The sequence below is a fragment of the Hemitrygon akajei genome, unplaced genomic scaffold (genome assembly GCF_048418815.1).
Source record: "Hemitrygon akajei unplaced genomic scaffold, sHemAka1.3 Scf000115, whole genome shotgun sequence".
NCBI classification, from domain to species: Eukaryota; Metazoa; Chordata; class Chondrichthyes; order Myliobatiformes; family Dasyatidae; genus Hemitrygon; species Hemitrygon akajei.
The window spans coordinates 1,207,201-1,232,311 of record NW_027332001.1 but is presented as its reverse complement, the minus strand read 5'-3'; the positions used below and the strand labels follow the sequence as shown (position 1 = coordinate 1,232,311).

Here is a 25,111-nt window from a genome sequence, read left to right as displayed (position 1 = left end):
AGAAGCACTGTCGACTTTTCGGGCCGAGACCCTTCGTCACTGACAGTGCTTCTCCCTGTAGATGCTGCCTGGCCTGCTCTGTTCCACCAGCATTTTGTGTGTATTGTTTGAATTTCAAGCATCTGCAGATTTCCTCGTGTTTGGTCATTCTACTACAGGAGAGAGGACGTCAAGCTGGAATGAGTGCATTGGAGATTTCCAGGAATGGTGCCGATACTCGAGGGACTGAGTTCTGGAGAAAGGTTGGGCAGGTTGGGATTTCACACCTTGAAGTGCAGGAGATTGAGGTGACCTTATGCAGGTGTTCCAAACCATGAGTGTACAGAAATGGGGAATGTGTGCAGTCCTTTTCCACACTTTTGTGGAATCAACAACCAGAGGGCACTGGTTTAAGGTGAGAGAGGATTGATTTAATAGGGATCCCAGAGGGAAATTATTAATCCACTCTCCCTTCCGGTTCATTGTTTAACTAACATGATTAGTGCACTGTCAGGTTGGAGGAGCAACAACTCATATTACATCCGGGTAGTTTACACCTCAATGACATGAACATCGATATCTTTAACTTCTACCTCTACCTTTTTTTTCATCAACCCACAGGCCCGTCTCCTCCATTCTGTCTCCACACTTCTCTCTTCCCCACTGCGGATTGTCTCCCTCTGGTTCTGCTTTTACTTTTTTCCCCCATTATCCACTCTCCTGTCCTATCAGATTCCTTTTTTTTTCAGTCCTTTGCATTTTCCACCTACCATCTCACAGCGTCTCACTTCATCTCCCAAATCCCCCACCCACTCACCTTCACTCTTATCTGGCTTCACCTATCACCTACCAGCTTGGACTCTTTCCACTCCCAGCACCATCTTATTCCGGCTTCTCCCACTTCCAGTCCTGATGAAGGGACTCGGCAGGAAATCTCTGTTTTGCTTTATCCCCCTCTATAGAAGATACCTGACTTCCTGACTTCCTCCAACATTTTGTGTATGTTACTCTGCATCTCCAACATCTGCAGAATCTCATCGGGTCAGAGTGCAGAATGCAGAGACTACATCGGGTCTCACTAATGTCGAGGAGGCCACACCTGGAAAGCTGGAAACAGTAGATGACCCCAACAGGCATGATGTTGATAATTTGCCTCATATGGAAGGACTGTTTGGGACCCTGACTAGTGACGAGGAGAGAGGTTATGGGCAGGTCATCCACTTGCAGTTGGCTTCCAGCCCCCTACACCCCTCCTTAGCGCTGTAAACCTCTCCCTTTTGTGGACAACACTGCCACTTGGTGGTGATTTGCCACAAAAACAGGACCCCCTGATTTGTGGACTCCATTGTCACCAGGTGGCGCTCTGCCGCAATAACGCTGAGAGACAGAAATGTGACGCTGAGCCTGCTGAAATGTTTCTTCAAGATTCAGGGTTGTTTAATTCCATTTCCAGCAGACACGTAAATGAGGTCGAAATAATTATTACTCCGGGTCCAATGCAACACAACAACACAATAGTAACAACATATATCCACAGATTATATACCGTGCACGGTTTGATTGTATGTTCATAAAGTGAATAAAAACGGGGTGGGTGAGCAAGGATACCTATGGTTCACACTGTCAGGGTGCTGAGTTTACCAGGAGACAAAGACTGCAGGGACGAGGTTTTCTGTCCACTGTGTGTGGACCCCGCTGGCAATTCTGGTGTTGTGACCCGAATCAAGACAACCACCACGCTGCCCATTCCACCAACAACACGGCACAGCCGGACACATAACAAGGGAGTTTACATCCCACAACACTGGATTCAGTGATGAAACCCGTGATTAATGTTGTTGTCCTACCGAAATCACAAGGAACGCCCATTAAGGTGCTTTTAAATGCGAGCGCACCACCACAAGTGACGTCACGACGACCCCCCCCCCCGACCCCCCGCTCCTGACACCGGGATCTGCCGTCACGTGCGCGGTGTCATCCACGTGCTAGTGAGCTCGAGCATTATCAGTTTAACAGCTGGGCTAATTATCACATAACGACTCCCTCCCTCACCGCTGACAGCACAGAATTCAGGAGCTGCGCTATTCCCATTAGTGCAAAGCGATGTCAGTCACTCATTACCACCCGTCGCAGAGGCGAACAAGCCGAGAGGGCGTTACCCCTGCTCCGACCTCGAACTCCCCATCAGAGCGGAGTAAATGTCCACTTTCTGATTTATTTCCATTTCCCTCCAAGGGAAGTTGGGGCGTTTCTGAAGAGTCTCCTGCGGCCGGAGTCTGATGTATCGCCGCGAGGTAGGAGGAGACCGTTCGGCCCGTCAGTTTGATGCCGGTTCCCCGGGGAGGGAGGGAGAGGGGGGATTTTATTGAAAGGATGAAAATGGTGAGAGAGGGGGCGGACAGGATGTTTGTCCCGGTGGAAATCTGTGGAACCGTCTGAGACAACGGTGGTGGCGAGCAGAGGGATTCACCACATTGCGGGGCAAACACCGGCAGACTGTTGACCTCCAAGTGGGGCCAATGGTCCGGGAAACGTGACAATTATGTGTGTTGTGTTGAGATTGTACTTGGAATCCCACTCCCCATACTAACTCAGGTTTTATAGACCAAAGAACAAACTGTCCGAGGAACTCACTGGGTCGGGCAGCATCTGTGGAGCGAAATGGACCGTCAACATTTCAGGCTGAGACCCTCCCTCCGGACTGAGAGTGGACAGAAATAGTCAGAAAAAAGAGGTGAGGGGTGCGGATGGGGCAAGAGATGTGGAGTGAGAGGTGGATCCATGTGAGGGAGGAATTGGGAAGGTGGAAATACTGACAGGGGTGGGAGGTGAGTGGTTGGGGCAACACGGGGCTGCAGAAAATGGAAATTAATTCCACAGAGGATTAACAAAGAGGTGAGAGAATGTTTGTTATAGAGAGTGCAATGAAGATTCACCAGACTGATCCCTGGAGTTGTGGGGTCATAATATGAAGAAAGATCAAATGTGATAACCCTTTCATTTAGAGAATCGAGGACTGTGAGGTGAACACATTGAAATGCACAACATCATTACCGATTGAACCAGGGATCCCAGTCTCTGAAAAAGGGGTTGGACGCCTAGATTATATAATAAAACCCATATATTTTTTAACTTTACCTGCTCTCCCAGTTTTATGCTTACCCTGGTCCTTCACACCCCCTTACTCCTTAAAGTTCAGCCCAGTTGCAACAGTCAGCAATTCATTCTTTTTGGCTTTTCCTAATGCCTCAGGGGTTGGCGCTTCCAGAAATTTATCAGTATCCATTGCTGCTGATTTCCACACACAAATAAATCAAAAGGGATTTCCCCAGTCAAATCGATAATTAATCGATCAATAGCCCCCAAATTTGTTATGAACCATAATGCTTTAGAAACAAGCCAGCAGCAATAGACTACACCTGGAGTCTGGTTTTGATGTTAAAACCACTATCTTTAATATAATCTACTTATAAAATTTCAACTTAAACAAGATAAACGGAAGTTAACAGTGTTATGTATATATATATATGTGTGTGTAAATATAACTCCCAAACTATTGAGCTCAGGGGAAACAAGGCTTGGAGTCTTGAGATGGTAAAGTGTGAAAGTTCAGTTCATCCACAGAATAGATGATGAGAGATATTTGTAATCCAGGATAAATGTCAAGTGAAGGCAATTATGTCGAATTCCACAGGTTCTATGGTGGTAAAATGAGAGAACAGTCACTGTAGATTTTATCTGTCATCATTCCAAATCCACATATGAATTATCACCGAAAGTGACTTGTCACAAGGGGTATCGTCTTCAAATGAATGACCACGCCACACCCAGGCAAGGGTTAACACATCAGTGGTCTTCACAGGATACCCCAAAACAGATTCACTCCAATGGATCAGACAAGGTCACAACCACACATTTGAAGTATGGTGAATTGATAATTAACCTACCATTGTGGGCATAGGAAAGTTCTAAACAGTGACATGTGGTGAACTACATATACCTGTCTGGACACCCCCCCCCCCCTTGCTGACTGCTCCTGTGGCTCCTCTGACAGACCCCTGTATAAAGGCGATTGGAGGCACAGCTCATCCCTCAGTCTCCGGGATGTGTGTGTTGATCTCTTGCTGCTCTGCTGCTGATAAGTGCTCTATCTTTCAGCTAATAAAAGCCCATATCTCGCCTCACGTCTCCAAGAGTTATTGATGGTGCATCAGACCCTTGGCCACCAGTTCCCCGGTTTCGATCCTTCCGTTTCTCCTCCTTCGTCTCCGTCTGACTCTGAGTGTCTGTGTCCTTCGTTAAAACTAAACAAGCTGCGAGCGATGTAAATAAGCTGCAAGTCAGACTGATTCACCTTATTAATCTCTGTCTCTCTCTTAAAATGACAGTCCACAGCAAATGAAACCTAGGGATTCATAACAATGGCCACTCCCCATTGTGAACCTGCTGATGTTTCTGCAGGGTGGAAGATCGAGTGAATCTCTTCCCACATTCTGAGCAGGGGAATGGCCTCTCCCCAGTGTGAACTCGCTGATGATTCTGTAGGGTGGATGAATGAGTGAATCTCTTCCCACATTCTGAACAAGTGAACGGCTTCTTCCCAGTGTGAATTCGTTGATGACTCTGTAGGTCGGATGACCGAGTGAATCTCTTCCCACAGTCTGAGCAGGTGAATGGCTTCTCCCCAGTGTGCACTCGCTGGTGTCTCTGTAGGGTGGATAAATGTGTGAATCTCTTCCCACAGACTGAGCAGGGGAACGGTCTCTCATCAGTATGAACTCGCTGATGACTCAGTAGTTGGGATGACTGTGTAAATCCCTTCCCACATTCTGAACAGGTGAATGGCTTCTCCCCAGTGTGAACTCGCTGATGACTCTGTAGGTTGGATGGATCAGTGAATCCCTTCCCACAGACTGAGCAGGTGAATGGCTTCTCCCCAGTGTGTACTCGCTGATGACTCAGTAGTTGTGATAACTGAGTAAATCCCTTCCCACATTCTGAGCAGGTGAACGGCTTTTCCCCAGTGTGAACTCGCAGATGACTCTGTACTTGGGATGACTGAGTGAATCTCTTCCCACAGACTGAGCAGGTGAACGGCTTCTCCCCAGTGTGAACTCGCTGGTGATTCTGTAGGGTGGATGAATGAGAGAATCTCTTCCCACAGACTGAGCAGGTGAATGGCCTCTCTCCAGTGTGAACTTGCTGATGACTCTGTAGGTTGGATGACCGAGTGAATCCTTTCCCACACACTGAGCAGGTGAAAGGCTTCTGCCCAGTGTGAACTCGCTGGTGACTATGCAGGGTGGATGAGTCAGTAAATCCTTTCCCACATTCTGAGCAGGTGAACGGCTTCTCCCCAGTGTGAACTCGCTGATGTACCAGTAGGGTGGATGACTCAGTGAATCCTTTCCCACATTCTGAGCAGATAAATGGTTTCTCCCCAGTGTGAACTCGCTGATGTCTCCGTAGGTTGGATAAATGAGTGAATCCTTTCCCACATTCTGAGCAGGTGAATGGCTTCTCTCCAGTGTGAACTCGCTGATGACTCTGTAGGGTGGATGAATCAGTGAATCCTTTCCCACATTCTGAGCAGGTGAACGGCTTCTCCCCAGTGTGAACACGCTGGTGACTCTGTAGGTTGGATAACTCAGTGAACCCTTTCCCACATTCTGAGCAGGTGAACGGCTTCTCCCCAGTGTGAACTCGCTGATGTCTCTTTAGGTTGGATGGATCAGTGAATTTTTTTCCACATTCTGAGCAGGTGAAAGGCCTCTCCCCAGTGTGAACTCGCTGGTGACTCTGTAGGTGGGATAACCGAGTAAATCCCTTCCCACAGACAGAGCAGGTGAACGGCTTCTCCCCAGTGTGAACTCGCCGATGTACCAGTAGGGTGGATGACTCAGTGAATCTCTTCCCACAGACTGAGCAAGTGTATGGCTTCTCCCCAGTGTGAAGTCGCTGGCGTTTCCATAGGGTGGAAGAATGAGTGAATCTCTTCTCACAGACTGAGCAGGTGAACGGCCGCTCCCCGGTGTGAGCTCGCTGGTGAGCCATTAGGTCAAATGACTGAGTGAATCCTTTCCCAGAAATTCAGCAGATGACCGGCCTCTGCCCAGTGTGGTGTGAACTGACTGGTGCGTCCACAGGTGGGAAGACCAACTGAATCCTTTCTCACACACAGAACAGATGAATGGCCTTGCCCAGTGTGAACTTGCTGATGTACCTTCAATTGAGATTACCGAGTGAATCCACTCCCAGTGTCTGAGCAAGTGAACGGCCTTTCTCCTGTGTAAAATGACGGGTGTGCCAGTTGGTCAAATGACCGAGTAAATCCCTCCCCACAGTCTGAGCAGGAAGGATGGTCGATTGAATCCCTCGCTCCACTTCTTAAATATCTAGACAGAGACAACAAAACTGCTGTGCCGTGTTTGAGCTTCCTGGAGACAAATTCCATCTCATTTTTAACCTGTAAAAAGATTTACCAAATCCATCAATCGGTTTAGGACAACATTTCAGATGAGATTACTTGAGTTGCCAAGCTTTGATCTGGTATCACACTGTTACAGTGAGGTTAATCCCAAGTTGGACAGATAAATACTGGCAGACCACAGTATGTGCGCTTGCAACACTGTGTGTCAGACAGAGTGGTCAGCAGCACTGGGGCTCCACAGGGGACTGTCCTGTCTCCCTTTGTCTTCATCATCTACACCTCGGACTTCAACTACACCACAGAGTCTTGCCATCTTCAGAAGTTTTCTGATGACTCTACCAGAGTTGGATGCATCAGCAAGGGAGATGAGGCTGAGTACAGGGCTACGGTGGGAAACTTGTCATATGGTGTGAGCAGAATCATCTGTAGCTTAATGGGAAAAAGACTGAGGAGCTGGTGGTGGACCTGAGGAGGACTAAGGCACCGGTGACTCCTGTTTCCATCCAAAGGGTCAGAGTGAACATGTTGGATGATTACAAGTACCTGGGTATACGAATTGACAATAAACTGGACTGGTCAAAGAACACAGAGGCTGTCTACAAGAAGGGTCAAAGCCGTCTCTATTTCCTGAGGAGACTGAGGTCCTTTAACATCTGCCAGATGATGCTGAGGATGTTCTATAAGTCTATGGTGGCCAGTGCTATCATGTTTGCTGTTGTGTGCTGGGGCAGCAGACTGAGGGTAGCAGACAGCAACAGAATCAACAAACTCATTCGTAAGGCCAGTAATGTTGTGGGGGTGGAACTGGACTCTCTGACGGTGGTGTCTGAAATGATGATGCTGTCCAAGTTGCATGCCATCTTGGACAATGTCTCCCATCCATTCTATAATGTACTGGTTAGGCACAGGAGTACATTCAGCCAGAGACTCATTCCACTGAGATGCAACACTGAGTGTCATAGGAAGTCATTCCAGCCTGTGGCCGTCAAACTTTACAACTCCTCCTTCAGAGTGTCAGACACTCTGAGTCAATAGGCTGGTCCTGGACTTATTTCCACTTCGCATAACTTATTAACATTTAATTATTTTTGGTTTTATTTTGCTATATTTCTATTCTATTCTTGGTTGGTGCAACTGTAACAAAATCCAAATTCCCTCGGGATCAATAAAGTATGTCTATCCATCTGAAATCATCTCCTGACTGGGCAGAGTGCTGGTATCTGGAATGACCATCAATTCTCTGATGTTCTTCCTGTCTCTATAAGAATGGGGCACTTTTGCCATTTCCAATTTGTACCCTGGCTCAGTTTGACTCTCTCCATTAGTATTATTCCCTGTTCCTGCTGAGCTGCATGGTTGTCTGGCCCCACAGTAACAGAAACAGTCTCATGCAAATAATCTTTCTTGACGTGCATCTGGGATTTTCTTGTATGTATTATTAACTTAAAGTGCCACATTTTTAATGCCATATACAAAATTTCTGCTGAGATGACGTAGAGTAAATTTTTGTATTATTTCAGGTTCTTGTCACAGTCATAGAAAATTACAACACAGAAACAGGCCCTTTGGGCCAACTGGTTTGTGCTAAACTATTTAAACTGCCCACTCCCATACCCCTACCATCCAGGTACCTACACAAACCTCTTAAATGTTGAACTTGAGCTCGCATGCACCACTTGTGCTAGCTGCTCATTCCGCACCCGGATGACCGTCTGTGTGAAGAAGTTCCCCTCATGCTCCCCTTAACGGTTCACCTTTCACCCTTAACCCATGGTCTCTTGTTGTCGTCCCACCCAATCTCAGTGGAGAAAGCCAGCTTGCATTTACGTTATCTATGCCCCTCTATCGTAATCAAATCTCCCCTCAATCTTCTACATTCCAGGGAATAAAGTCCTGACCTGTTCAATCTTTCCTTATAATCCAAGTCCTCCAGACCTGGCAACATCCTTGTGAATTTTCTCTGAACTCTCTGAAACTCTTTTACATCTTTCCTGTAGGTAGGTGACCAAAACTGCACACAATATTCCAAATTAGGCCTCACCAATGTCTTCTATAAGTCAACATAACATCCATCTATCGTCAGTATTTGGTTCATCAGAGCCAATGGGCTGAAATCGTTTTTTCTGCCTCTATCTAACCATGATACCACTTTCAGTGAATTAAGGACTTGTATTCCCAGGTCCCTTTCTTCTATAACACTCCTCTGTGCCTGACCAGTCACCGTGAAAGACCTCCCTTGGTAGGTCAGACCGAAGTTCAACAACTCAGACTTGTCTGCATTAAATTCCATTTTCCATTTCTCAAACCATTTTCCCAGCGGGTCCAGACCACACTGCAAGCCATGATAGTCCTCCTTGCTGACCACTACACCACCAATCTTCGTTTCATCTACAGATCTGCTAATCCAGTTAAACACACTATCATATAGAATACTGATATAGATGACAAACAACAACAGATCCAGCACTGATCCCTGTGGCACACCACTAGACACAGGCCTCCAGTCAGAGAGGCAACCATCTGCTACCACACTCTGACTTCTCCCAAAGATGGAGTCTCGTTCAATTTACTATCTCATCTTGAATGCTGAGTGACTGAACCTTCTTGACCAGCTTCCCTTATGAGACTTTGTCAAGTGTCTTGCTAACACTTTCCTGATAACTTCCTCGAAAGACTCTATAAGATTGGTTGGACATGACCTACCATGCACAAAGCTATGCTGTCTATCCTTAATCAGTCCACATCGATCCAAATACTTATATGTCCGGTTCCTGCACATAACGTCACTACTGATGTCAAGCTCACCAATGTACAATTTCCTAGTTTATTTTTAGAGCCTTTCTCAAACAGTGGAACAACATTGGCTGTCCTCCAATCCTCCAGTACCTCACCTGTCGCGGAGGATGATTTAAATATCTGTGCTTGTGCCCGGACAGTTTCTGCACTTGTCCTCCGCAGGATCCCAGGGAACAACCTGTCAGGCCTTGGAGATTTATCCACGCTAATTTGCCATAAGACAGCCAACAGCTCCACCTCTGTAACCTGCACAAGGTCCATGAAGTTGATGCTGCTTTGCCTCACTTCTATAGACTCTGTGTCCATCTCCTCTGTAAATACGGATGCAAAAATAATCTGCCCATCTACTTTGTCTCCTCATATGGATTACCATTCTGATCTTGCAGAGGATTAATTTTATCCCTTGCAATCTTTTTGCTCTTAACATATTTGCAGAATCCCTGAGGATTCTCCTTCACCTTCCCTGCCCAGGCAAGCTCATGCCTTCTTTGATTTCTTTCATATGTGTTCGCTTGAATTTCCTGTATTTCATAAGTACCCCATTTGTTCCTATCTGCCTGTACCTGGTAAACACCTCCTTTTTATTGATCTGGGAGAGGAAAGCCAAAGGGGTGATAGATCTGCATGCTGGGAGGTGGGGGTAAGGGGGGTTAAACTAAAGTTGCAGGGGGAATGGGAGCCTGAATAACAGAACAGAGAGTGGAGAGGTTGTGGAGACAGATGTTGTTCAGTCCTCAGACAAAGTCAGGAATGAAAACGTTGAGCATGGTGCAGTGAATATGCTGAGCCCTGTATATTTCAATACAAGGAGCAGCGTAGGAAAGGTAGATGTGTTCAGGGCATGGATCAACATCTGGAATTAAGATACTAGGATCTGGCAACTGTGGACTGGGACAGGCTGCTTTATGGCAAAGGTGTGCTTGGTAAATGGGAGTCCTTCAAAGCCAAATTTTTAAAGTACAAAGCGGGTATTTGCTTCTCAGAATAAAAAGTGAAGATAGAAACTGTAGGGAACCTTGGATTTCAAGAGATATTGAGACCCTGGTGAAGCATAAAATGGAATTGCATAACAGGGATAGGCAGGCAGTTTCTTATGGAGGATAAGAAATGCAAGAGAACACATAAGAAATAAATCCAGATGGCTAAAAGAAGGCATGAGGTTGTCCTGCAGAAATGATAATCCACAGGGATTCTCGAGATAGATCAAGAGCAAAAGGATTTCAAGGCACAAAGTTGGTCCTCTGGAAGACCGGAATGGCAATCCACGTATGGAGCGAAAGCAGATGGGGGAGATCTTAAATATTTTTTTCATCTCTGTTTACTCAGGAGATGGACAAAGGCTCTATGGGAGTGTGGAAAAGTGTCAATAAAATCATGGACCCTGCACAGATTAAAGAAAAAAAGTTATTTCGCTGTTCAACGTAGAACATAGAAATCTACAGCATGTTCTGGAGTATTGTGTGCAGTTTTGGTCTCCAAATTTGAGGAAGGACATTCTTGCTATTGAGGGAGTGCAGCGCAGGTTCACAAGGTTAATGCCTGGAATGGTGGGACTGTTATATGTTGAAAGATTGGAGCAACTGGGCTTGTATACACTGGAATTTAGAAGGATGAGAGGGGATCTGATTGAAACTTATAAGATTATTAAGGGATTGGACATGCTGGAGGCAGGAAGCATGTTCCCACTGATGGGAGAGTCCAGAACTTGAGGCCACAGTTTAAGAAGAAGGGGTAGGCCATTTAGAACAGAGATGCCGAAAAACCTTTTCACCCAGAGAGTGGTGGATATGTGGAATGCTCTGCCCCAGAAGGCAGTGGAGGTCAAGTCTCGGGATGCATTCAAGAGAGAGTTAGATAGAGCTTTTATAGTGGATTCAAGGGATATGGGGAGAGGGTAGGAACGGGGTACTGATTGTGTATGATCAGCCATGATCACAGTGAATGGCGGTGCTGGCTAGAAGGGCCGAATGGCCTACTCCAGCAGGTACTGTCTATTGGCTATTGTTCCAGGCCATTCAGCCCACAATGTTGTGCCAACCATGTAACTTACTCTAGAAGCTGCGTAGAATTTCCGTAGTGCATAGACCTCTATTTTTCTAAGCTCCATATTCCTATCTAAGAGGCTGTTAAAAGACCCTATTGTATCTGCATTGACCACCGCTGCTGGCAGTGCATTACACACACCCACCACTCTCTGTGCAAAAAAAAATTAACCCTGACATCACCTTCGGTATCTATTTTCAAGCACCTTAAACCTATGCCCCCTCAAGTTAGCCATTTCAACCCTGAGAAAAAACTTCTGACTATTCACACAATCAATGCCCCTCATCAACTTATACACCTAAAAAATGCACTAAACAGAGACAAGGAAATTATACATTGCATTGAGGAATTGTTAGAAGTATAGAAGTTATTTTTTTTTACACAGAGATTGGTCAGTGCGTGGAACAGGCTGCCAGCAGCCCTGGTGGACGCGGAAGCGAAAGGGTCTTTTAAGAGACTCCTGGACGGATACCTGGAGCTTAGAAAAGTAGAGGGCTATGGGCAAGGTAAGGATATGTTTGGCACAGCTTTGTGGGCCAAAAGGCCTGTATTGTGCTGTAGGTTTTTTTATGTTCCTGTGTAGAAAAAATATAAGGGCATAGAACGGGTAAATTCAAGCAGGCTTTTTCAACTGATGTTAAGTGTGATGACAACCAGAAGTGATGGGTTAAGTGGGGAGCTGAAATTTATGGGGAACATGTGGAAAACCTCTTCACTGAATTGGCCGTGAGAGTGTGGAATGAGGTGCCAGCACAAGTGGTGAACATGAGTTCAATTTCACCACTTAAGAGAAGTTTGGATGGGAGCCTGGATGGTTGGGGTATGGAGGGTGATGGTTCCAGTGCAGGTAGTTGCATTAGACAGCTTAAATGTTTTTTTGGCATTGACAAAATAGGCCAAATAGCCTGTTCCTGTACTGAACGTCTCCCCATTTCTATGACAGAGAAGCTGGCCAAACTTGTTTGGAAGGGAAAAGGGAGGAGTGACAGTGGAGCAGCAATGGCTGGAGTTTCTGGGAGCAATTCGGGAGCTCAGTGATCAATACATTCCAAAGAAGTGGAAGCATTGAAGAGGCAGGAGGACACAACTGTGGCTGGATAAGAAGACAAAGCCAACAGAAACACCAAAGACAGGGCAAACAAAAGAGCAAAAACTATTAGGAAGCTTTTAGAAACCAACAGAAGATGACTAAACAAAAAGTCAGATGAGCTCAGGGCATGGCATTATGATACTGTAGTCATTAATGAGTCTTGGTAGCACCCAGCAGTCTGAGACATTTAGAGGAACAATATCTGAGGCCTCAATATCTCCTGAAAACCATGGTTCCCTGCACCGGTTACCTTACAACTTTTATTCTGGCAGGCACATACAAACTCTACACCCTCACTTCTGAAGAACTCCCACTTACAAGTACTCCTTTTCTAGAAAAACAGCCAGTCCCAATCCACACTTGTTAGATCTTTCTGATACCATCAGAATTGACCTTTCTCCAATTTAGAATCTCAACCCATCATCCAGCCCGCTTTTTTTCCCCATATTTACTTGGAATCTTATGTTGTTACGATCGCTAGATACGAAGTGTTTCCATACACTAATTTCAGTCACTAACAATGGATAATTTCCTAACAGCTTATTGCACACTTCTACATCAGGAATTCTATGTCCTGATTAAGGGCACGTTTGACAAACTCTACCCCACTTAGTCCTTATATATATAAAAAGTTAAAATCGCTTACTATATCAACCTTTGTTCCTTAGCACAGCCTGCAATCTCTGCAAAGTTTGGTCCTCTAAATCTCTCAGAGTGTTGGGTGCAACCAAGTCCCAATAATGGCTACAATATCACAATTCCCTGTCCTGAGCTCATCGGGCTTTCCTACGATGCTTCTTGCATTGTGAAAGACACAGCTCAGCACAGTCATTGCACCATGCTGAACCTTTTGTCTGCTGACTCTATCTGAGTTCTGAACAACGTCTGTCTGGTGTCCAGAAAGCAACCTCTTCCTCAATGTCACAAAAGCAAGGGAACTGGTTGTGGACTACAAAAGGAATGGAGACAGGCTAACCCCTATTGATATCAATGGATCTGGGGTTGAGAGAGTGAACAGCTTTAAGTTCCTCGGCTCACCGAGGATTTCATGTGGTCTATACATACTGGCTGTGTAGTATGTGGCCGTGCACCTCTGTCACCTCAGATGGTTGAAGAAGTTAGGGATGGGGCCCCAAATCCTAGGAACTTTCTACAGGGGCACAATTGAGAGCATCCTGGCTGGCTGCATCACTGCCTGGTATGGGAACTGTACTTCCCTCAATCACAGGACCCTGCAGAGAGTGGTGCAGACAGCCCCATACATCTGTAGATGTGAACTTCCCACCATTCAGGACATTTGCAAAGACAGGTGCGTAAAATGTCCCAAAGGATCATTGTGGACCCAAGTGACCCCAACCTCATACTGTTCCAGCTTCTACCAACCGGGAAACGGTACCACAGCATAAACGCCAGGCCCAACAGGCTCTTGGACGGCTTCTTCCACTAGGCCAACAGACTGATTAATTTATGCTGATACATTGTGTTTCTGTTATAACCACTGTCCTATGTACAAACCATTTATTATAAATTACACATTGCACATTTAGATGGAGAAGTAATATAAAGATTTCCACTCCTCATGTATATGAATGATATAAGTCAATTCATTTCACCCACTTCACCATCTGTTTTGACATTCTGACTCCAATTCCCCCCTACAAATTTAGTTTCACCACACACCCTCCCCACCACACACTAGCAATAGCAAGCCTTACCACTAGAATATTAGATCTCTGATAGATTTAATTTCCGAACATTTGACTTTGCTCTGCCAGGTAAACTCCCCAACAGTTTATAAAGTGGTCTACCTGCTGTTGTATGAGATGGCCCCAAGAGTACTCTGTGATGGCTATTTAATCTCATTCCCCTTCCTTACTCTCACCCAGTTTAATGTGTCCTGCACCTTGGGTGTAACTCACCTCTCTTGATGTTATAACTATCACCCCCTCCAACTCCTAGATGATCCAGAATTCATCCATTTCCAGCTTCAGCTCCTTAAAGTGCAGGGTTACAAGCTGCAGCTGGATGCACATCCTGCATGTGAGGGTATCAGGGGCACTGGAGGTCACCCCACCTTCCCACCAGTGTCCCATCTAATTTGTAATGACCGGTGTGCCGAAACGCCTTGTGCTGTGCAATTATTACCCACTGACAACAAGACGTCCACACTGAATTTTAAATAGGGAGGTATTTCTTTTAACAGCTAGCAAATCACTATTGATAAGAACTTTGATCTCCTCTGGGTTTGATCGAGTTCATCTGCACTCTCACACAAACTATGTAACAGGCCTGTTGTGGGTTATGAAGGATTTTCTCACTAGAACTTTTGCAAACCGTCCATATGTAATTTTCTTGCAAAATGATACTTTCAAAGGTCAGATTTCCAAATATCACTCCCCACTTGCAAATTCTCCAGCAAATTTTGCATCACCACAATACTGTAACACCAGTTTCTGTATTGTACATAACTATTTCCCCTGAACCCTCACCCAAGTGACAGATGGTGTTGAACTCAGTGATGGCAGGGCCAATGAATATGAAGGGAAGGGCAGTAGTCTGTCACATTGGAGTCTGGCACTTTTGTGATGTGAAAGCTACTTGTTGCACAGGACAAAGGTGTTTGATATCACTACGGACCCAGAGAGAATGGGACAAAACATGTTCTCACCGGTAGGAAAGTGCAGAGCAAGAGGAGGTAGAGGAAGCAACGCACACAAAATACTGGAGGAACTCAGCAGGCCAGGCAGCAACTATTGAAAAGAGTACTCATGCTGAGTTCCTCCGGCATTTTGTGTGTGTTGCTTGGATTTCCAGCATCTGCAGATTTTCTCTTGTTTGTGATCGGAGATAGAACAAAGGTGATTTTCTCAACTGGAGATGTAAAAGATTTTTGTTCCCTTTCTCCGAGTTCCTAATCCTTGCATTTAGATAGCTGGAGCTCAGCTCTGTCTGAGAGATCCATCGGTTCCCATTCCCTCATCAGTCAGATGCTCCCCGGGGCCCGTGTACGGATCGTGGGGCTGAGAGAGAGGGAAGAGAGCAGGACTGTCCCAGGATTGCGGGTTACGATATCCGGAGTTCTCAGCAAATGTCCCTCAGTCGGTGTTTAAGACAGCAGCCCGGAAAATCATTCTTACCTTTACCGATCCTCCGCAGCTCCTTTGTGTACGACGCGCATGCGTGCTATTCGGTGACGTCATCGACCTTGATGCCTGCGCATTTGATCGTTGCTTCAGAAGCAGCGAAATTTTAAACCCAGGGCTTTATGAGCAATCGCGGTGCCTTTAAACATTCCTGCTAGCACCGGTTTCATGTCCACACCTCGGGGTTTTTTTCTGTGTAGAGAACTCAGCAGCTGTTTTAACGTAGAAAGCGGCTCCCAAAAACAACATACTCAATATCAACAGGCATTCTATTTATCTAATGCTTCTCGTACAACCCTCTTTCAAAGGCAGATATAAAACACAAGAGATTCTGCAGTTGTAGGAATACAAACACACACACACACACACACACACACTCACACACACACACACACACACACACACACACACACACGCACACACACACACGCACACACACACTCACACACACACACACACACACACACACACACACACACACACACACACACACACACACACACACACAATGCTGGAGGAACTGTGCAGTTCAGGTAGCAACTAAGCAGCGGAGTACACAGGCTAGGCATGCTGAAGGGGCTCGGCCTAAACGCTGTCTATTTATTCCTCTCCACATTTGCTGCCTGATCTGTTGATTTCCACCAGTATTTTGCAGAAATTAACCACCTTTTTTTCAATCAAGCAGTTTCTAAGTGTGTCTGATCTTTCATTCGTAGCCACATCCTGTAGGTTCGATTCCTCTTCTTCCTCCTCCTTGAAAACACCAGGCCCCATCTCTTTCTGGAGCCCCAAATCCCTGACTGGCAACTTGGTTTCTGACTCTGCTCCATCGAAGATTCACTCGCTAGTCTGCTGTCAGACTTCAGAGGTGCATTGTAACAACCCAGCAGTTCGAAGCGAAGACCTTTGAAATTAGTGAGAGTGACCTAAAACGTTGAAAAGAGCGGAGAAGAAGGAGTTTAACCATCTTCGTCCGGAGCCCTGAAGAACGTCACAACCACAGTGAGCTCATCGTCTTATTCAGCCCGGAGAAAATCATGCAGGAAATTCATGCAGGTGTATAAGATGATGAGAGGCATTGGTCGTGTGGATAGTCAGAGGCTTTTTCCCAGGGCAGAAACGGCTAACACGAGGGGGAATAGGTTTAAGCTGCTTGGAAGTAGGTACAGAGGAGATGTCAGAGCTAAGTTTTTTTACACAAAGAGTGGTGTGTGTGTGGAACGCACTGCCAGCGACGGTGGTAGAGGCGGATAAAATACGGTCTTTTAAGAGAATCTTAGATAGGTACATGGAGCTTAGGAAAATAGAGGGCGATGCGGTAGGGTAAATCTAGACAGTTTCTAGAGTAAGTTACATGGTCGGCACAACATTGTGGGCAAAAGGGTCTGTAATGTGTTGAAGATTTCTGTGATTCTATGGAATTCAAGGTAAATCTCCCGTCCCACGGAGTGGTGACTATTTGCAACCTGTCATCTCAGGGAGAGTGAGAGGGGAACGGCAGGGATAGATTTTCATAAACTGATACGGAACAGAAACATGGGCAGAAACCAGATGGGCCGAGTGGCCTCTCTAGTGTACATAGTGAGTGTGATAGAGACTGTAAGTACCTGAGACACGGGATTTGATACATAACTGATTTACCTTTCACAGATCCACAATATTAAACACCAGTCTAGTTTAAGGCTAACATCAGCAGAACAGACTCCTCCAATGCTCAGTGACCAGGGTTCAGTCCTGGGTGCGATGAGCAGCCGCAAGAACTGCAGAATCTGACAGTAACAGTCCCTCATGGACCTGCAGCTGCCTTCAGTCACCGTGATGGTTAAACATTTAACACGGAGCTGATTTGAACTTCCTCCCTGATGTGAAGTTGCTGGTGTTGCAGCAGCTGGGATGATTGAGTAAAACTCTTTGCTCACTCCGGACAGAAATGTGGCCTCTATTTATTGTGAACTCACCGGAGCATCACAAGGTGGGTTAACTGAATGAGTCTCTTCGCACACACGGAGCAGATGAACGGCCGCTTCCCAGTGCGAAGCTGTTGGTGTATATGCGATGGCCGACTGAATCCCTTCCAAAATGAGAGCCAGTGAATGACATCTCACTGCTATGACGTCATGGCGATGTATCCAATCAGATCACGGACATGGGCACGTGTTCGGGCTCTCCTTGGAGCGAGTGGGACGCTGTCTTCTCCAACATCTCCGCCTCCACATTCAAGGATCGGCGGCATTCAAGCGCTGGTGAACTGACAGATACAGCGGAACTAACGAGCAATCACAAAGCAACTAACGTGTTTGTGATTGCCATACTCAAATCTTTTGACTTTTCTAAACTGTTAAAAGTTTACAAACCACGTCAGTGGGTGAAGGACATTTCAGTTCAGATAATTTTATTCGTCATGGTGCCTTCTGAGAAAAACACTGTCACAACTCAAAACAATTTGGGGGGACGAGACTTCATCTTCTAACTGGTCACAGTTCCGGCATCAGGCACAATATCAAACTCTCTGCTTCCCTCTCTGTATCAAAATGGATCATTCCTCCCCTTCATCAGTCTGTGACTTGGCTCAGTTTGTCTGTCTCCTTCGCATTCTGAGCATGCGCCACACACCTACTGAGATCACATTTTATTTACACGGCTGTGACTAGAGACTTTCTGATTATTATGTCCCTCCTGGCATTTGATGGTGGTAAACTCAGAGTCAGCAATGGAATTGAACCTCAGGAGTAGGTGATTAGGCTTTTTCGTTGGAGATGATAAACTGCCGGTTGTGTGTGGCTGGATGAGTGGGCCGTTTTCAGACTGGAAGGAGGTAGCGTTTGGAGTACCCCAGAGATCAGTCCCTGACCACAGTTGTTCACAGTTTAATATCCAGGCGGAGGCAGCGAGATGTGAGATGTCCCAGTCTACTGGTGACGAAGAAAGAGTGGAGTTGGGGGAGGGGAGGCTATTCACATGCAATTTCGTAGCTTTGCAATCAGTACATAGTGCACTGTGGGGCTGCAGTGGCGGGTTCCAATCTGCTAATTAAATTTGTTGACTACACGACATTGATCGGCCGAATCCCAAATAATAACGAGGCAACGTATAGAGAAGAGTCATCACCCGACACAGTGGTGTCAAGAAAACAACCTCTCCCTCATTGTAGCGAAAACAAAGGAGCTGGTTGTGGATTACAGGAGGAATGGAGACAGGGAGCACATTCAACACTTCCAAGTCTGTTATTGACACAAAATGCACTTATTAATAGTGATCATGACACAATGTATTTTATATATTGTTTATGACATAAAGCATATTTATAGATTGTTACTGACCGATATTTTGTATAACTTGTGTTCCGTGTGTTATCTGAATGTATTTGCCTGTGATGCTGCCACAAGTCAGTGTTTCTCTGTACCTGTACCTTCCCGTACTTGTGCACTTGGCAATAAATTCAACAGGCCCTGAGAAATCTCAGTGAGATTTGATTAGTGATGATCATCTTGGCAGCTCGGTAGGTCGAATGTATGCGACAGTACACTGTTAAATGCAAAACCCTGAACAATGTTGATGATCAGAGGGATCTTAGACTCCAAGTTCATCGCTCCCTGAGAAAGACTGCACAGATTGATTGGGTGGTTAAGAAGGCAAATGGCATGCTTGTCTTTATTGGTTGAAGCATTGAGTTCAAAAGTCGGGAAGTTGTGTTGCGGCTGTTACGAGTCTGCGGTCGTACTGTGACTGTTTCTTTAAGAGCGCCGGCGTGAGGAGGCGGGACTATGACGTAAGTCACAGGCTGACAGCGCTGACTGTGGACTGAACCATAAGAGAGAGAGAGCGATCTGCAGACAGGCAGTCGGCCAGTCTAAAGAGACAGAGAGAGACTGGAAAAGCTGATCGCTCAGTTAGTCGCAGTTGAGGCTTGGAACTCTCCTATGCCCACAAGAGTGGGTTGATCATCAGTACACGGAACCACAACGAATGTGTGTGGCTGTCACTTCGTATAATCCATAGGAGTGGATTTTGGAATATCTTGTATTAACCCTTGCCTGGGTATGTTGTGTGGTAACCCCTGGAAGACGGTATTCCTGTGACAGGTCACTTTCGCTGATAACTCGTATGTGGATAGATTCAACGGATAAGAACTTCGTCGACGGTTATTTTGAAGTAACAGCCTTTTCTCTACATTTCACCCTGGATTACAAATATCTCTGTCCCGTCATTTATTCCGTGGATTACTAAACTTTCCTACTTTACCATCTCCAGACTCTAAACTTTGTTCCCTCAGGCTCGATAGCCTGGGAATTACATTTACACATATATACACTTAACACTGTTAACTTTATTTCGTTAAGTTACTATATTATAAGTAGATACTGATAAACAGAGTGTTTTTACCATCAAAACCAGACTCCAGTGTGAACTCTATTGCTGCTGGTTCGTTTCTAAAACGCTTCAGTTCGTAACAACAGTTTTATAAAACTAGTTAGACCACATCTGGAGTGTTTCATACAGTTCTGGTCGCCCCCATTCTGGGAAGGATGCCGGGGCTTTGGAGAGGGCGCAGAAGAGGTTTACCAGGATACTGCCTGGATTAGAGAGCACGAGCTATAACGAAAGGCTGGACAACAGTTCAGTTCATTTCAGAAATGACAACAGTTCAGTTTCTTTCTGTGGCTCCAGAGCAGAAGCTCAGCCTGTCTAATATTTCCGCACAATTGAAATGGGGAATTTGTTTACTATCATCACGTACTGAACTTCCAATGAAAATCTTGCCTGACGTACCATCCACACAGATCGATACATTACAACAGTACATTGAGCTGATATACGACAGAACAATCACTGTAACAAAGCATTATGGCTGCAGAGAAAGTGCAGTGCAGATAGACATATGGTGCAGGTTCACGTCGAGTTACATTGTGAGACCGAGTCCATTCTATCATTCATTTGGCTTCTAACCACAGACGGGAAGCCGTCCTTGAGCTTGTCATTACGAATAACTGCAGGTCTTTTTTCTCACTTTCTCGTGGCACTAGACAGGGATGTCCATTAAGCCCTTTATTATTTAATCCTGTATTGGAGACTTTTGCTATAACACTAAGTGAAGCTAAAAAATATTCATGGCATCTCTATGAATGGAACCATACATAAGATTTCTCTTTAAGCAGATTATCTTTTGGTTTTTATTTCAAATCTTGAGGAATCAATTCCTTCTCTTTTGGAAACACTTAAAGATTTCGGTAAATTTTCAGGATATAAACTTAACTTGAATAACAGTGAATTGTTTCCATTAAATGTCCCTGTTAGTATATATAATGATATTCCTTTTAGAATAGTTAATATATTTAGATATTTAGGTATTATTATTACTAAAAAAAAAGATCTTTATAAAGCGAATATAGTTCCTTTAATGGACTCCATGAAACAACAATTTTCTAGATGGAATCCACTTACTTTTTCTTTAATAGGTCGTATTCATGCTGTGAAAATGATGATTTTACCTAGATTTTTATATATTTTCCAAAATATACCTATCTTTTTAACTAAAACAAATTTCGATCAAATTGACTCTCTTATTTCTTCCTTTATTTGGAACAATAAGAGACCAAGAATTAATAAGTATCATTTACAAAATTCTAAAAAAAGATGGTGGACTTGAACTTCCTAATTTAAGACTGTATTATTGGGCTGTGAATATTAGACAATTATATATTTGGTTATATTGTCTTGATAAGAACCAAAAATCATTATAGATTGATTTGGAATTAAAAGCTGTTAAACAATTTTATTTAACTTTAGTTTTAGGAGCTCCATTACCTTTACAGCTCTCTAAAATTCCAAATTTAAATCTTTACCCGGTTATTAAACTATCCCTACGGATTTGGGTTCAGTTTCGTAATTATTTTTAAAATTTTAAACAATTTACGTTGTATAGTTTTTATATCGAAACTTTCCATTTAAGCCTTCAAGAACTGACCCCATTTTTCCCCTATGGAAAAATAAAGGGATCCATTCTTTTACAGATTTATTTTGTGATGGTCGATTGATGACCTTTGAAGAGTTAATTAACAAATTTCCTCTCGCTCGTACACATTTTTTGCAATATGTTCAGGTGAAACATTTTTTACCACAATGTTTACCTAAGTTTCCATATTTACAAGAATCTGATTTGTTGGATACCATTTTGAAATTGAATCCCTTAGTGAAAGGTTCTATTAGCAGAATTTATAATTTATTTTTGTTACAAAAAGATAACCTATCACTAAAGATTAAACAAGATTGGGAGAGAGAACTTAAAATGACCCTTGTTAATGAAGATTAGCTTCGAGTTTTGAAAAACGTAAATTCTTCTTCTGTATGTGCCAACCCTTGTTTAGTTCAATTTAAAACTGTTCACCGTTATTATTTTACAAAGGAGAGACTATCTAAAATATTTCCTACTACAGACAAATGCTGTGATAATGTGAAACTGAAGTAGCTACTTTGTCACATATGTTCTGGTCATATTCTTCATTAAAATCGTTTTGAAAATCTTTATTTTCTACAATTTCTAACGCTCTGAAAATTAATTTACAACCTAATAGATTGACTGTTCTATTTGGAATAGCTCTACATCATATTCAGGGTATTTTATCTTCAAATCAACATGTAATTGCATTTGTTACACTACTGACAAGAAGGGCTATTTTATTAAAATGGAAAGATATTTCTTCCCCAACATTAATTGAATGGTTTTCTCAAGGAATGTTATGTCTTAGTTTGGAAAAAATAGAAGTAGAACTTTTGATACTCGATTCGATTTTGGGAGAAGATGGGGTTCTTTTGCCAAATATTATCATTTAATTTGAATTATGCTGTATGGTTTCCGTCCAATTTTATTTTTCTATAAATATGAAGTGACGGTTGATGATTCTTTTTTTAAAAATTTAGATGATGGTCAAACGTATTGCTCCGGAGTGTTCATTCCTAATGGATTTTTACCCCTTTTTTGTGGTTACTGGGTTTTTTCCGAGGTAGATGGGGTACTTTTTCCCCTTATTTTTCTATATATATATTTTCCATTTTTATATTTTACGATCATTTTTTTAGCTTTATTAATTGAATACATATTAATCTATTGACGCTTTGTATCATTTCATAGATGTAGAAGATTATGTATCAATAAAAAAATTCTAAAAATGAAAAATGAAACTGTCAAAACAATCACTAGACATATGGTGCAAAGACATGTCGAGTTACCTTGTGAGGTCGAGTCCATTTTATCATTCATTTGGGTTATAACCACAGACAGGAAGCCGTCCTTGAGCCGGGAGGTTCGCGCTTTAAGGCTTTTGTATCTCTTCCCCGATGGCAGAGCGGGTTTGCAGCAAGAATGTCCAGGTTGTGAGGGTCTTTGAGTACATGGCCTGCTTTTCCGAGGCAGGGGAAGTGTAGGAAGAGTCCATGGAGGGGAGGCTTGTTTCTCTGATGTTCTCTGCAGTTCCTTGAGGTCATGGGCAGAGCAGTAGCCATACGAAAGCGTGAAGTATCGACAAGAAGCTCAGAGACCTCGGCCTTCACCCTGTCTTGTGAAGCTGGATCCTGGACTTGCTGTCAGATCGCCGGCAGGTGGTAAGAGTGGGCTTCATCTCCTCTGTCTCTCTGACCCTCAGCACACATAACCCACAGGGTTGTCTCTTTGCCCTCTCCTTTACTCTCTGTATACCCATGACTTGTGTCGCCACCCACAGCTCCAATATGCTAATTAAATTTGCTGATGACACTACACTGACTGGCCTAATCTCAAATAATAAAGAGGCAGCGTATAGAAAAGAAGTCATCACCCCGACACAGTGGTGTCAAGAAAACAACCTCTCCCATATTGTGACAAAAACAAAGGAGTTGGTTGTGGATTACAGGAGGAATGGAGACAGAGAGCAAATTCAACATTTCCAAGACTGTTATTGACACAAAATGCACATTTTAATATCGATCATGACACAATGTATTTTATATATTGTTAATGACATAAAACATATTTACAGATTTTTACTGACAGAGAATCGTATAATTTGTGTTCCGTGTGTTATCTGAATATACTTGCCTGTGATGCTGCCACAAGTCAGTGTTTCTCTGTACCTGTACCTTCCCTTACTTGTGCACTTGGCAATAAATTCAACAGGACCTGAGAAATCTCACTGAGATTTAATTAGTGATGATCATCTTGGCAGCTCGGTAGGTCGAATGTATGAGACAGTACACTGTTAAATGTAAAACCCTGAACCGTGTTGATGATCAGAGGGATCTTAGACTCCCTGAAAGAGACTGCACAGATTGATCGGGTGGTTAAGAAGGCAAATGGCATGGTTGTCTTTATTAGTTGAAGCATTGAGTTCAAAAAGTCGGGAAGTTGTGTTGCAGCTGTTACGAGCCTGCGGTCGTACTGTGACTGTTTCTTTAAGAGCGCCGGCGTGAGGAGGCGGGACTATGACGTCAGTCACAGGCTGACAGCGCTGACTGTGGACTGAACCAGAAGAGAGAGAGAGAGCGATCTGCAGACAGGCGGTCGGTCAGTCTAAAGAGAGAGAGAGAGAGAGAGAGAGATTGGAAAAGCTGATAGCTTCAGTTAGTCGCAGCTGAGGCTTGGAACTCTCCTATGCCCACAAGCCCTGGATCACTAGTCACATCAAAGGCCTCCTAAACCAGAAGAAGAGGGCCTTTAAAGATGGTGATCGGTTGGAGCTTAAAAGAGTTCAGAAGGAACTCAGAGTACAGATAAGGGGGGCAAAGGAGCAGTACAGGAGGAAGCTAGAACAAAAGCTGCAGAAAAAAAGCATGAAGGAGGTGTGGGATGGGATGAAGATCATCACTGGATGTGGTGCAAAGAGGGGGGCAAACATAAGTGGAGATGTGGAGAAAGTGAACCAGCTGAACACCTTCTTCAATAGGTTCGACAGCACAATCTCACCCTTACCGCAGAACTCCACACCAGGCTTACTTCCCTCACAGGAAAATAGCCACTCACAGGAGACCTGGCCCACGCCTAGGATTACGGCTGCACAGGTGGAAGGTCAGCTGAGGAAGATCTGTACAAGCAAGGCGGCTGGACCGGATGGAGTTTCCCCACGAGTACTGAGGGCCTGTGCGACTGAACTGGGAGAACCACTACAGCGCATCTTCAACATGAGTCTAGATCAGAGAAGAGTACCCAGACAGTGGAAAACATCCTGTATTGTCCCGGTACCGAAGAAACCACAACCAAAGGAGTTGAATGACTTCAGACCTGTCGCCTTGACGTCGCACGTGATGAAGACCATGGAGCGGCTGATAATACAGAATCTGAGGCCACAAACCAGGCATGCCCGGGATCCGCTTCAGTTTGCATAGAAGGAGAAGGTGGGAGTGGAGGATGCTATCACGTATTTGTTGCATAAATCTCTCTCTCACCTAGATGGAGTCAGTTGTGCTGTGAGGATTACATTCCTTGACTTCTCTAGTGCCTTTAACACCTTCCAGCCCAAGATCTTAAAGCACAAACTAACGGAGATGGGAGTAGACCCTCACATGGTGGATTGGATAGTGGACTACTTGACAGAGAGGCCTCAGTATGTGCGGTTGGGAGACTGTAGGTCTGACACGTTGGTCAGTAGCACGGGAGCGCCA

General features: G+C 44.4%; 1 protein-coding gene across 1 annotated transcript in view; it reads right to left on the bottom strand.

The window, feature by feature from the left end:
- LOC140723490 (uncharacterized) overlaps window positions 1-15,538 on the bottom strand; it is a 54,373-nt gene extending 38,835 nt beyond the window's left edge. Inside the window, 2 exon segments of the mRNA XM_073038056.1 lie at window positions 4,431-6,003; window positions 15,476-15,538. Coding sequence (XP_072894157.1) covers window positions 4,431-6,003; window positions 15,476-15,538 — 1,636 coding nt within the window.
- Between the last annotated feature and the right edge of the window lie 9,573 nt (window positions 15,539-25,111).